The sequence below is a fragment of the Saccostrea cucullata genome, unplaced genomic scaffold (assembly GCF_032062105.1).
Source record: "Saccostrea cucullata isolate Sc308-1 unplaced genomic scaffold, CSIRO_AGI_Scuc_v1 ctg4037, whole genome shotgun sequence".
Classification (NCBI taxonomy): domain Eukaryota; kingdom Metazoa; phylum Mollusca; class Bivalvia; order Ostreida; family Ostreidae; genus Saccostrea; species Saccostrea cuccullata.
This window is the reverse complement of record NW_026940097.1, coordinates 2,517-16,985: the sequence shown is the minus strand read 5'-3', so window position 1 is coordinate 16,985 and position 14,469 is coordinate 2,517. Positions and strand designations below refer to the sequence as shown.

At 30.9% G+C, this 14,469-nt stretch overlaps 1 protein-coding gene across 1 annotated transcript; it reads right to left on the bottom strand.

Moving 5' to 3' along the window:
- Positions 1 to 3,502: 3,502 nt before the first annotated feature.
- LOC134254773 (uncharacterized) lies at positions 3,503 to 7,365 on the bottom strand. The gene is made up of 3 exons (XM_062737297.1): positions 7,105 to 7,365; positions 4,073 to 4,246; positions 3,503 to 3,846 (listed from the first exon to the last, which is right to left on the bottom strand). Exons 1-3 carry the CDS (start codon positions 7,199 to 7,201, stop codon positions 3,605 to 3,607), a joined length of 513 nt encoding a protein of 170 aa, XP_062593281.1. The 5' UTR covers positions 7,202 to 7,365; the 3' UTR covers positions 3,503 to 3,604.
- Between the last annotated feature and the right edge of the window lie 7,104 nt (positions 7,366 to 14,469).

Here is a 14,469-nt window from a genome sequence, read left to right as displayed (position 1 = left end):
CTTGATCAACCATTGTAAACCCAGCTTATCTCCGGGGGTCATGATTTGAACAAATTTGAATTTACACTACCTCAGGGTGCTTTCACATAAAATTGACTAACCATGGCGTTTCGGTTCTTGAGAAGAAGATCTTCTTCGATTTTACAGTTACATTCTTATGTAAAACTTTGACTGTCCATTCATGATTTGAACAATTTTGAATCTACACCATCTGAGGATGCTTTCACATACATGTAAATATTATCAATCATGGCCCTGCTATTCTTCAGAGGAAGATTTTTTAAATATTTTTTTTCTACACATTCCTATGTAAAACCTTGACCGTCCATTGCGACCCGAACCTATCACCGGGGCTCATGATTTGAACAAACTCAAATCTACACCACATGAGGATGCTTCCATTAGAGTTTAATCTTTTCACAGCATTTTGTAGAATTTTGACAAAGGAAAAAACAACAATATTTCTATCAAATAGGTACCCTATTTTCTTAAAAATGCCTTAGAGAAACATGCGGTAAATGTGGCAACGGTCTATTCAAAAAAATGTTTTTTTAATAGAAGATTTGATAAACTTGCTTGATAAATGACAAAATATAGGTGCACTTTTTTGTAGCCGAAAAATAAGATTTATAATAAGAAATGTGCAATCAAAGAAAAGGTGTAATTTTATTATGATAAAGAGAAGCAAGTGCTCCAAACATGTTTTATTAGTTTTCCTGTATTAAGAGAGATCCATTAAAACATGTACACATATCTAAATGAAGGACTAACAATGCTAACTTTATGTTCGAATTGCAGTTAGCAAAGCTAAGCAGAGTTCTTGCCAGGGTAGACCAAATTTCGGTGACCAGGGTATTTTTCCTGTGCCTGACAACGCAGTTGCATATAAGCTCAGAGAAATAAATAAGATTTTGAAGAAAATAAAGTGAACAGAACTTTTCCATCGGTCATATTAGATAGATCTAAGACATTGTGAGATCTTTTTATTCCCAAAACACATGAAAACAATCAAAGGAAGATTGTACAATGTCAGATATGTCATGGGAAATGATATTCGTTAGTGCCTTTGGGGCAGCCCTAAAGATGAGTATGCTGAGGTTTTCTGTACATGGTTACAAAGACATAATACATGTGTAAAGGGTAAGAGGGAATGCCTTGAAGGATTGAACCCATTAAGAATATGTATTATGTACTTTCTCATATTTTTAGATGACATGTTGCATCATTTATTGACGACCCTCGTAAACGAAGAAAGATATTTAGTTTCAATTTTCCCCTCTTTGCTTTCAGAAATAATTGAGTATAGAAAACATTTTATTGATTTGATGTAAATAGCCAATTAGGGAAGATTTATCAAGTGATTCCTCAGAAGTGATTTATCATCAAACTGATCAGCAAATTGTTTCTAAATAACCTTAATTACCTTGTGAATAATTAAAATAAAAGGTAACTTTTTTATGGCTGATATTGTCAGGTTTGAATCAACTCTGAAAAAGAGATATGTATACTGTTGATTTAAAGTCTGCATTCTACTGGACTTTACAATTTTCTCTGACCGTTACTCTGATAAATCATGGCTGCATACTTTTTTCCTTGTTTGGATTTTCTTCATCTTCCAATAAATTTGAGCAATTTAAGTGTTCAAATTTCTTCTTATTTCAAGACAGATAAGAAATTGAAAACACCTGAGTATCCATCTGAGAAGATACCCGGTATTCTAGTTCCATTTCATTCGTAAAGGGGTTTTGGTTGTTGTTTACTCTTTCGTTTCAAATGCAAGCTTCATAACTTCTCTCTGCTATGAATCCGCTAAGTTGATAAAATAAAGTTCCTGTTCAATGTATAAGGTTCAGATTAAGATTTAAAGTATAATTGTAGATAGAATATATCTGAAGGTTTATAATTTTTGTGATCATCATTAAGGACCAATCCTTTTGTCATATACCATAAAAAATATATTATTTTATTCGGTCAGTTGACTCATGTGTAATAATATTTTAAGCTACTTTGTAAGGATTCATTTAATTTGAATCAATATTCCACAGAAGGAGGACTTATTCCAAAACTCAAGAAAATGTAAGAACAAAAATAATTATGTTAACTTTACAGATATTAACGATATCATATAAAATCATTATTTTAACCATTTTATCGTGTATGAATACCATAGATTTGTATTTTAACTCACACACTAAACAGGATGATACTCTCAGTCTGCCAATCTAAACAGAAATCTGATTGGATGACTGAGCTCAATCTATCAGAAACTATTCCAGACCTTTCAAACCATTTACTTAATACAAGAAAATTTTCGCCTCTTTCAGCAAGTTCACAGGAGGACGAATTTAAAACGGGGTGAATTCTAAAAGCACAGTATAATTTCTTGTACAGAACTTTGATTAGGCGAATTTAAAACGGGCCAAATATATTTGCAGGTGTGAAAGGGCGAAAATAACACGGGGCGAAAATGGCACTGTATACAGTAATTGACAGAATGGTATATTTTCTTCCTCTGTTTCATACAATATATTAAGCAATTATGTTCATGCTAAATATCAATGCAGATATCGCCTTCTGCCTGATCGACACAGTGTGCATGAATTTAAAGTACCTATTCGAAGTATTGTAATGTTTATATATTCTCGAGGTCGCTCTTTCTCATCCTATTTCTTTACAATAAACATGTACATGTATACGTGTTTCCTTCACGTCATGAGCTCGCTCCGTGATATGAAGGTTGTGGGTCCACAACCCAAACGTGATTGAATTAAATTGATTTTAAAACATATGAAGCAATTTTTCCTTCGCCAAGACCTCGGCACTTTGAAAGTTTTGAATGTTTCGGATGATACCCTTAAAATTCAAGAAATCGTGTCTCGACTTCATTACGATGAAGATCATCTTTCATCACTGCTCAGTGGTCATGAACTCCAAGTAAATGTTATAAATTTTTCAATGATGTTTCTATTTGAGTAAAAAAAAATCACGTATGGAACGTAAAACACCAATCAATCAAATAAATTCTTAATTCTTATAATATCTTTTTATATACCTACAGTCGCTAACCATGTATCTAACAATGAAGAGAAGATGAAGGATGCTAAAGTACCTTTTATAGTGTTCATCAGAGATTGATGCAAACTGTTGTATGTAAAAGGAACACTATAAGATTTAACATGAACAAAAATTATTGTTCCAAACTGCAAGAGTAGACTTTGAGAAGGTCATAAAAATCTAGACTTCATTCAACTATTTTCAATGCCCGATGTATATGTACTTTAAATAATAAATAGATAAATGAACAGATACTTTTAAATAAAGGACATATGCACGTTTATTTAGATAAAAGAGTTCAAATGATCATGGAAACTGAGTTAATTCTTTAAGGAAAATGCATCATATCAAGAAAAAAATAACCAGCTCAGTTTGATTGAAAAAAAAAATGTAATTAAATGCACATTTATGAGAAGTTCTCTACAATATATATTTGATACAGGTCATGAATAATTTTCTAAGAAAACCATACAAGCTTTACAAAAAAATGTTTTCTCGTGAAAATAATGGTGTTTCGTTCATTTCCTTAGACTAAAGCAGAGGAGTTTCATTAAAAGTCTTTAAAAGTACGATAAATTTCACAAACGTGATGATGTTTGTTCGCAGGATCTTCGTCATCGCAGCCGAAATCTGTTTCACTTGATGACGTCAAATGGGTCTCCTCCGGATAATTCGTCTGTCTGATGGTTTTACAGTTATTGTCGAAAAAAGTTCCATCACGAAATCTCCATACGCCATCAATCTCCTCTCCTTGAAGCCATACAGTATAATGGTAGTTGAGTCTTTGTTGTCCTAAAAATGGAATGTTATATTTAAGACCTTTTCCAACATTTTGATAACGCAAAAGAATACTCAGTGTAGTTTGCCATTCGTAGAACAGCAAACTTATAAGAACATAATTTTCTGAAGATTACAATTAAGATTAACAAATTCGTATATTTGTCGAAATCATGGCTCATTATTCTTCATTTACTTATCTCCTCCTTATATAAAAATTCAAATCCTATATTGTACATACGCATATGACTTCTAAAAATGTTGTACTTCTCCCATGAATCAAGTTTTGGTAGTTCTGCGCCCTCATTAGAACAATTGGTATCTGCTTCTGAATGGTTAGATGAGGATGGTACAAACTTCAAGCAGATCTCAAAGAACAAGTACTTGTAAACAGTGTATCCTGGCGGACAATGGGCTAAAATCACAGAAAACATGAATTCATTTTTTGATTGATAGATTGATTGATTTTTTTTATGGTTGATAGATATATTGATTAATTGAGGGTTGCATAGATAAATGAACTGGTTTATTGATTGATAATTGATTGATTTGTGAATAGATGAATGAATTGATAGATAGATTGTAATATGAAATTGTTACAAAACAAATAAGTTTTATTAATATACGGACTTTAAACGAAATATTACAAGAAGCTTAGCTCCAAAAATGTAGCCCTCTCCGACTTTGTTATCTGATGTTTTCTGGAGAAGTCTACACATCCACAGCATCTGCATAATGGTGCAAAATTATATTTTAAAAGCAGGCGACTGCAGGCAGAATAAATTGTTTTTACAATCAACTTACTTTTAATAACACAAATTTTTATTCACTGTCGATAACATAGCCCGTTACACACTAAAACCATGTAAAATAAATCTGCTTGTTTACCTGTCGGTCTACTTAGCAGCCATGGCAGTTCACGCATGACATATAGAGGCTTACGCTTAAAATTTAGAATAGCTCAATAAAGCACTTGTCGGTGTTTATAAATAATTGTGATGAATAGTATCACTAAACATTGATAAATAGAATCATTTCATGTGATATTTTTTCGTAAACAGTGATATTTAGACATAAAAAAGGTAATTCCAAAGAAATCCGCTCAGTAAACATGGCGGATAAATTTAAGTTGTGATGTTGACATACACGAAAAATAACCGATATATGCATTGTTTTGTGTGTTTTCGGATCGGTTTATGTCTTGGATAACTACATTTTGGATGTCCGGGTAAGACATTTTAATAAATGATCGGTTTTTGACAATTTGAGCCGAAATCCGTGCCGGAGTGAATCGCTTCCGCTATTACAGAGATCTTCAGGAATTGTAGCTCTCTCCAAAAAAGGGAGAGGGCTACATTATTGCAGCTACCCAAAACTTTGTTATTAAGCAAACAAAATTCTACAAGAGTTACGCAGCACTGTTAAGGCTTTATATGAGAAATCGACGGAAAATGCAAGTGAAAAAACGGGATTTTTTAAACTAAATTTATTTTTATTTAGCTGTTTTATTATCACAGAACTTAAAAACTTATGGAAGTAGCAAAGTATAACCTACTCTGTACTGTACGAGATTTGGTCTCATCGATGGACAGTCATGTGATGAATGCATAGTACGTGTACTGAATGTAGGTCACTAACACATTTCAATATCGCAAGGACATACCCTAGTTAAAATTAAAAATTCAAACTATTAATTATTTCTGCATACTTTGTACTTTCTGGAAAGTGCTGCTGCTTTGAGTAGAATTCGCGTTTTAATTGTTAAAATTTCAAGTAAATAGGCCCATTTCGAAATTTGTTTTACTCTTACCAAATATTTTGTGTACTTTAAAAGTCACGCTCTCGAATAAAAGAAAGCCAAAAAATATCCTTTATTTATATTTAAAAAAGAAGATTTATTTGGTGTATGTGTGAAAGAACAACAAGTAATCTCTTGTAAAATTTACTTAACCTGTAATAAAAGAATTATTAAAATTTATATTAATAAGAATCATCAAGTTAATGAATAAGGTTAAACAAAGGATATATATTGGTAATTGTAGCCTATTTAAAACCTGTAAATAATATTCTGTTTATAATATAAAACGAGAGGCCTAAAATAAGAATCACCTGGCACAGGAAACGTCATCTTATATCGAAAATCTTTGCAGATGTCAAGATTAATGAGTGTGTTTATGGCTGTATGGGGTTAAGAACTGGAATGCTTGGAGATCGTTTATTATGCTAATATAGCTTAAAATAATCTAAAAAATACATGCATGCAAATTATTTCCTGGTATTAAATAAAAAGTATATTTTTCTTTTCATTTAATTTTTCCATATAAATTTCCCCGCCTATGCCCTGAAAAGGGGTAGCATGGAACATGAAAAAAAAAAATTAATTATCTGCATGAAAATTCAATTAATTGCTCTATTCATTTTATGGTAATGTCTAAAGATCCAATTTCAATCATTATTCGAAAGAAAATATTAAGTCTTTTTTGATATCATTTAGAATATAACAGATAAAGAATTTTACTGATATTGTAAAATGATAGATAAAAATTTAGACTTTAAACAAAATATATACATATTTATGTTTTTTTTTTTCAAAAAAAGAAATATCCTATAGGTAATCAAGATGGTACAAGGGAAAGTAAAAGTCTTTACTTTGCTTAATTTTTGGATTACAAAACTGTTTAAACTTTAAACATTTTTTCTAAGTGTATTTAAATATAACGTCGAAATTTGAAAGGTTATTTAGCTTATATCTTTGCCAACACATTTTTTAGTTCTGTGCTATCCTTAAGAAACTATGATATTTTATTAGACATGATGGAACAAGAATTGCAAAACTCTTGTTTGAAGTCATTATTTCATAAGCTCTAAGTAAATGTGTCGTTTGTACTAATTCTTTTAAATAGAAAAGTATATATTTGGTTTTTATTCTGTCTCCCCTTTTCATTAATGAAAATTATGTTTTATATCATATTATGTTTTTTTTAACATTTTAAGCAAAAAAAAAAATCTGCCAATGTTATACATATATTGAGGAAAAAATCAGCATGGATGGATTTTTTTCGAATAGCGTTTACGATTTCATCAAGAAATTCATCTTATTGGTTGTGTTCTGACAATCAGGATTTAGATAGATTTCTTTTTTAACCACATCTTAACAAAAAAAATGAATGTAAAAGTAGCACATTTCTAGTTCTTGTTAAAATAATTTTGTACAGATAAATAATAGGGGGAAACTGTGAAAATATAAATGGTTTAAACTGCAATAATACTTACGAGGCATGTAAGATTTCCATTTGAGATCATAAGAAACATTGCCAGGGAAGTCAGCACAGCACAGACAGTTCTTCTCATCGATGTTGTAGCTTATCATATAGATGTGTACTTTATATGATAGACAATTATAAAAGCAATGCGAAATACTTTGAGTTTTGTTCTTCTGGAGGCAAGATGAAGTTGGTGGACTGGTAACTTTAATCGCTTTCCAACGCTCACAGTTATTTTGAAAGGGTTTGTCATTTGCTTTTACGAGAAAAAGAAAATCTGCAATTGTTAATAACAGTTTTATGCAAAACAATTGATAAATAGGTTTCATTCCTCTTGTTTGAAAGACTGATAATTTCTTGACAGCATATAATGATTTTTGTTTCTTTCTTTTTCAAGATCACTGCTTGGACCAATCAGAACAAATTAACTGTGTGACACACGTGACTATTTATGCTAACATTTACATGACTTGGAAACCGGAATGCATTCTTCGTGCGCGCAAGGTGAAGATGTAAGCTATTTAACGTATAATGAAGGGATTTTGAAGAACTTTACATAATTTTAAACTAATTCAAAACACATTGCTAGATAATGATAAACGTGAAATGAACCAAATTCACAAGTCTGATAATATGTACTGACACAGTCACTTTGCACATTAAAAGTTTCTGCCCTTGAAAAGAAGAAAATTTTTTATTTGTCAAAATTTTGCAGTAAATAATACATCTTATTTCATAGTTTAATTCAGAGGGAATTTACGCATATTTTCACCAAGAGATTTGTTTTAAATTCAAATAACATTTTACAATATCATATAAAACATTTGCTGCCCATAGACTTCACTGTAAAATTCAAAGTGAAATTAATTGGACAATTTTTAAAATTTTGTAAATTCCTTTGGTGGATCATCTTCAAAATGCTACATGATTAAAAATATCCAGACCAGACCATTTATTAGGTACAACATATGGTCGTTATACATTGGATACCTCAATCTATAAGGGCTTATATCTGTTTTAACTATTAATTGAATATTTATTATGCATCCGGATTGATAGATCCGAGGCGTATATTCTTTTTGTACTGTCTGTTCGTCTGTGTGGTGTCAACTATAACCTTCGCAATAACTTTTGAACCATGAAAGATAGAAACTTTTAGAAGATAGAAACTTTTGAGTTCTTTAAAAATACACAAAGCTCAATGACCTTGTGACCTTCACTTTGACATATATGCTAAAAATATTTTTTTTTTCGAACTTTGTTGACCCAGCGCGCATAATGTTTCACAAACACATCTTGTTTTTATTTTACTTTTAACGTCTATGGTCGATATAATGCCATTGTTAAAAAATACATTATTTAATTATTAAATGACATGTAAGGCAATTATAGTATACTATACCGGTATAGCCAGCTTTATCAATACCAAATTATTTCAGTACGACATTTTTTCATACAATGCTGCATTGCCCTTATTTTACTTTTACTCGAGCTAAAAGTGTGCTTTGTGGGGAGGGATGGCAATCAGCCTTTCAATTAACATTTTCCATAGTACAAGTTATGTGTGGAAAGTAAATGGACAGGCCCCCCTCCCCTCCCCCTCCCCTCCACACTTTGGCTACGTACCTGCACATTTATATATTTTTGATTTTAGCAAATGTTTTTAAAGTTTTGTAGGTAAGGGAAGCTTAGTCGGAAGGTCATCTTTGTTTGTTTAACGTTCCTTTCAAGAATAGTTCAGTTTCGTGCCAGCACCTACTGCGACAGTGGACTTCGGTTAATACGGTCTCATCCGAACAACCGACAGGGACAATTAAAAAAAATATTAGAAAAAAACGCCCTTTTTTTGTACGTAATAGATGTCATGATATGAACCCATAAAAACAAATCTGGTGTTTTATTATTATTATTATGCTAGGTTCTTATATGGAGACATTATTTGGTAAAAAAGAATTACTTCGGCACTTCGAAATTAAGATACATATTTTGTTTAGATGAAAATATAAAAAGATATATTTTCCGGGGGGGTTATATTTTTTTTTTTTTTTTTATCGAATAGGTACTATGTTTGCAGAGAAAAGACCCTTTCTCCGGTTTTCGGAAAAAATATAAAACATAGTAATTAATTATATTTTTCCCAGTTTTTTCTTCAAATAGCTATCCCCTCACTGAGAGGGGTTTGGGTTGGGGGGGGGGGGCGCCAGAGGAACCATAAAACTCTTAATACCGATCAAATAACATAATTTCGCGCCAAAATATTGCTAAAATAGCGCCATTTCAGCCTAAAAAATCAATCAACCAGTTTTAAATATTTCTTTAGTCATTGCAAACAAGGATATGAAGTATCGGGAATCCAAAAAAAAATCCACAAAGAAAAAAAGTTCACAATAGCAGAATTAAAATGCAAAAAATAAAAAATCAATACCGTCTTTATACAAAAAAATGTTTTATGCAACTATATAATAACTCAGTGGAAACCGATGAATAAAGAGAAGCGAGTTTAACTTAGTTATTCCAAGTAACTATTACAGTCCCAATAAACGCCACGTATGACTGAACTGATAATTATTATAAACCTTGTGTTAAACATAGAAACTAATTATGTTTGAAAAATCACATAATTCTGTCGACCTGGGTAAGCATATCAAATAAAACTTAATATTTAATTAGTTAAGCTTATGACAAAAAAATCTGTAGACTTCAAATTGCCGATGTTATTGAGCATGAAAAAATAGATTAACATTCCAAATTAGATAAATCAAAAGCTTTGATATTCATGAACATAAAACCGCCGATGAAAGCAGACAAGAAAAGAAGATAAATACTCCAAATTAGATCCGCTCTTACAAACCTTTGATTTTTATACAAATCTAATTGGATTTTATTTTCATGACCCTCGTGTCTCATGTGATATTAATACTTCTTTTATAGAGAATGTTACAAAACTATTTTCTGTAAATTTTGTTGAAAGGTGATTTACCTGAGGAATAAATAAACACCATTTATCTATTTGTAAATGTTTTTAAAATTGTAAGATGCTGACGATGCGATCGTAATAGCGAGCGCATATCCCTATTTCAATATCAATTCAATTTGGGCTCTTCAAACTGCATGTGCCCATTTGGTGCCTCTAGACTTTAGCGTCGTATGATTTTGAATGCATATTACATTACAAAGCCTAAAGCCTGAACAGTGCTATTTTTAATAAAGAACTGTTTTATTGACAATTTGTCTGCAATATATCCATTCAAACAACGCAAGTTAATTCTTTTTGAACTTTTGTTGTTATTCTCGAGAGAACGCAATTCAAACAAGCGATGCATTGTGGGTCTGGAAGTAACTGCTGGGAAAAATCGTTTCGATCAATGTGCAAAGTCTGAATTTTCTCTTGCATTTTGCACTCGCTATTTTAATTTGTTTTCATAAAGAAAATCAAATACTCAACGATTTATTTTTTCTGTAAATCGAAAATGTTTGTAAATGAAATGAAAATAAGTTACGCGAGTAATGCTATACGGTATTTAAGTACATGTAGTTAGTTTATTGTAAATTTAAAAAAAACAAATAGTTTGCATAAACTGTCTTGTTATGTTTCAGGATTATGCATTATATTTTGAATGTAGTCACATGAATTTGTTTCAAGTACAATTTTCAAAAAATTTGACACTGTGCCTGAAGTCAGTTCATATTTCAGATGCAGGCCCATTGTGAAACGTATGGCAAAAAAGTGAAATGTAGGATTTAAAAGCATTGAGTCGTTAAGAAATATCTAATGAAGGGGGCGAAAATTGTTGGTCTCATTATTTTACCACCCATATTTCTTTTTTGTATAAACATACCTGACTTAAGGTGGCTCATTACATCAACAGTTTATTTTAGATTTCTATACAGCACCACTTATAATGTAGATGTCAAATATCCAGATGGGGGTATTGATATCATAAATATTTTTAATAGATTTTTTTAGTTTTTGTCTAATTTTAGTGAAATGTTTCATTTCAAGTTCATTATTAACAGAATTTCAGAACTTTCAGTGTCAAATGATCGGCATCTTCTAAAGACAAGTACACACAGTGAAAATACCTCATAATACCTAATAATAATTTTATTTGAAAAAATAATTTTCTCCTAAAAAACAATTAATGTCATTATCTTTTTAATCTATGCATAAAACATTAAGAAAATGAGATCTGAAGGCACAAGGAATGTATTTCAATGAATTACATGTGTCAAATTGAATGAAGAATGTTTAAACGAAATGAAAAATCCAATTTAAAAAATATTTGGTATGAAAAGTCCACTTTCAAGAGTTATCTTTTCTAATTACCCAAGACTCAAAACACTAAGGAACGTTTGACATTACATCTAAAATTCAGAACAAAGCTTTAAATTGCCAGTGTATACATTTAAATCAATAAAGCAAATATATAAATTAACACCAACACAGTAAATAGTGCAAGTACACCTGTAGATAACTTTTTAATTTCAACAAGGTTGTAGATTTTAACTCGAATTTCCTCCATACAAACATTGATAGAGCTCACTGCATGCTGCATTGCATTGCTATGAAATTGACATTACTTGTTTGGCGAAGAGTTGATTGTTGTTTTCTTTTGCGTCTGCTTAAAAGCAATTCTTCTTGGTTTATGCATAATGAATCCGTTACTTTGCTTTCACTGTTTATAACACCGCATGTTTCATCTATTTTTAGATCAAAGTCAAAGTATTCACTATAGTAAATCAAAGGGTCAAAGTGTTCACTATAGTAAATCAAAGTGTCAAAGTGATCACTATAGTAAACTGAAGTGTATAAGTGTTCACTATAGTAAATCAAAGTGTCAAAGTGTTCACTATAGTAATTCAATGTGTCAAAGTGTTAACTTTATTAAAACAAAGTTTTCAAGTGAACTATAATTACATGTAACTGTAGTATTTTTTGTTTCGAAGGTAACAAAATATAATCCGAGAATCAACGGATGAAAAACGCACCTCAAAATACTGGAACGAAATGAAAAGAGACACGAGATGCAAAAAATATATTTACCTCGGAACCAATTAAAGCTTATAGCAAAAACAAAAGAAAAGACGATCTTATTATTAGATTGTTTACCACAAGCATATGTAGCTAAGGACGCCTGAAAAGGCGAACCTTAGGACAAGTACCCGATATAAAAACCACCGAAAACTCTTTACTATATAACTATATATTTATTAATTAATGATTTTATTTCATACCGGGAAACAAAATGTCACAAATTTTGGTTTAGGGTGTAGGGTCCTCATAAATTTCATGCACACCTTTGACTGATTAATATTTTAGTTTTCACACCTACGGAGATTCTGTATCCCCATCATGAAAACGAGCACCTTCAGGATATCTCATTCAACCCCTGATGTTTTTGAGATCATCTTTAGTTTTGCACTTAATTTTTATTGTTTTAATTGACTTTTGAGCTTGAATACTGTGTACTGTCTTAATATTTTATTTATTTCATCATTATCATTATCATTACATCAATGTATATCTGTTTGTTGTATTTATTTATTTGCTTTTGTTTTTATTTTATGATTTTTTTCTTTTTGGCAAAAAAATTACAGTGGAATCAAACCAGTTGGAATGTTACATAATATAATATAATGAAACAAATACAAATGCTTTTTTAATATCAAAGATTTTCAGTTTTTTATTTGCAAAATAGAATTGCTTAATAAAAATTTGAAAGACTTGATTTTAGTTTGATTTCATTTTGATAGGTCTATTGTACCAATTATAGAAAATAAGGTATAATTCAATTCCTACATGCAATATAAATGAAGAAAGTTAAGCTTCAATTTTTCCCTCTTTGTTTTCAGAAATAATTTAGTATCGAAATCATTGTAATGATTATTTGTTAATAGCCAATTAGGGTAGATTTATCGAGTGATTTTCCCCAGAAGTGATTTATCATCAACTGATAAGCAAATTCTTTTTAAAATATCCTATATTACCTTATGAATAATTGAAATAAAGGTTACTTTTTATTGCTGATATTGTCAGGTTTGAATCAGCTTTGACAAAGAGATATGTATACTGTTGATTTAAAGTCTGCATTCTACTAGACTTTACAATTTTCTCTGACCGTTATCCAAATAAATCATGGCTGCATACTTTTTTCCTTATTTGGATTTTCTTCATCTTCCAATAATTTTCTTCTTATTTTAAGACAAATTAGAAATTGGAAGAACATGAGACTCCATCTGAGAAGAATTCTAGTTCCATTTCAGTCATATAGAAGTTCTGTTGTTCAAGCTTCATAACTTCTCTCTGCTATGAAACCGTTAAGTTGATAAAATAAAGTTTCTGTTTCATGTATAATGGTAAGATTAAGATTTATAGTATAATTGTAGGTAGAATATATCTGAAGGTTTAAAATTTTTGTGATCATGATTAAAGGACCAATCCTTTTGTCATATACCATAAAAGATATATTATTTTATTCGGTCAGTTGACTCATATGTAATAATTTTTTAAGCTACAGTGTAAGGATTCATTTAATTTGAATTGATATTCAACAGAAGGAGGACTTATTCCAAAAACTCTAGAAAAAATGAGAACAGAAATAATTATGTTAACTTTACAGATATTAACGATATCATTTAAAATCATTATTTTTAACTATATTATGTTGTATGAATACCATAGTTTTGTATTTTAACTGACATGCTAAACAGGATGATACTCTCAGTCTGCCAATCAGTAAACAGAAACCTCATTGGATGACCAAGCTCAGCCATTCAGACACTATTCCAGACATTTTTCGACCATTTACTCTGTACAGGAAAACTTTCGCTCCTTTGCTCACAAGTTGACGAATTTAAAACGGGGCGTATTCTAAAAGCACAGTATAATTTGTTGTACAGAACTGCGATTAGGCGAATTCAAAACGGGACAAACGTATTTGCAAGTGTGAAAGGCCGAAAATAACACGGGGCGAAAATAACGCTGTGGACAGAATGATGTCCTCTGTTTCATACAATATATGAAGCAATCATGTTCATGCTAAATATCAATGCAGATATCGCCTTCTGCCTGATCGACACAATGTACATGAACTCTTAGTGCCTATTCGAAGTATTGTAATGTTTATATATTCTCGAGGTCGCTGTTTCTTATCCTATTTTTTTTTTAATAAACATGTACACGTGTTTCTTTCACGTCATGAGCTCTCTGTGATATGAAGGCCGTGGGTCCACAACCCAAACGTGGCTGAATTAATTAAATTGATTTTAATTCCATTCGCCAAGACCTAGGCACTTTGAAAATTTTGGATGTTTCGGATACCCTTAAAATTCAAGAAATCGTGAATCGACTTCATTACGATGAAGATCATTTTTC

Excerpts from the sequence above, each read along its gene's own strand:
- LOC134254773 (XM_062737297.1), bottom strand. The coding sequence starts at position 7,201 with ATGATAAGCTACAACATCGATGAGAAGAACTGTCTGTGCTGTGCTGAC. Across the intron at positions 4,247-7,104 it reads ATGGAAATCTTACATGCCTC|CCCATTGTCCGCCAGGATAC; the intron begins GTAAGTATTATT and ends CTGTGATTTTAG. Across the intron at positions 3,847-4,072 it reads CATTTTTAGAAGTCATATGC|GACAACAAAGACTCAACTAC; the intron begins GTATGTACAATA and ends TTCCATTTTTAG.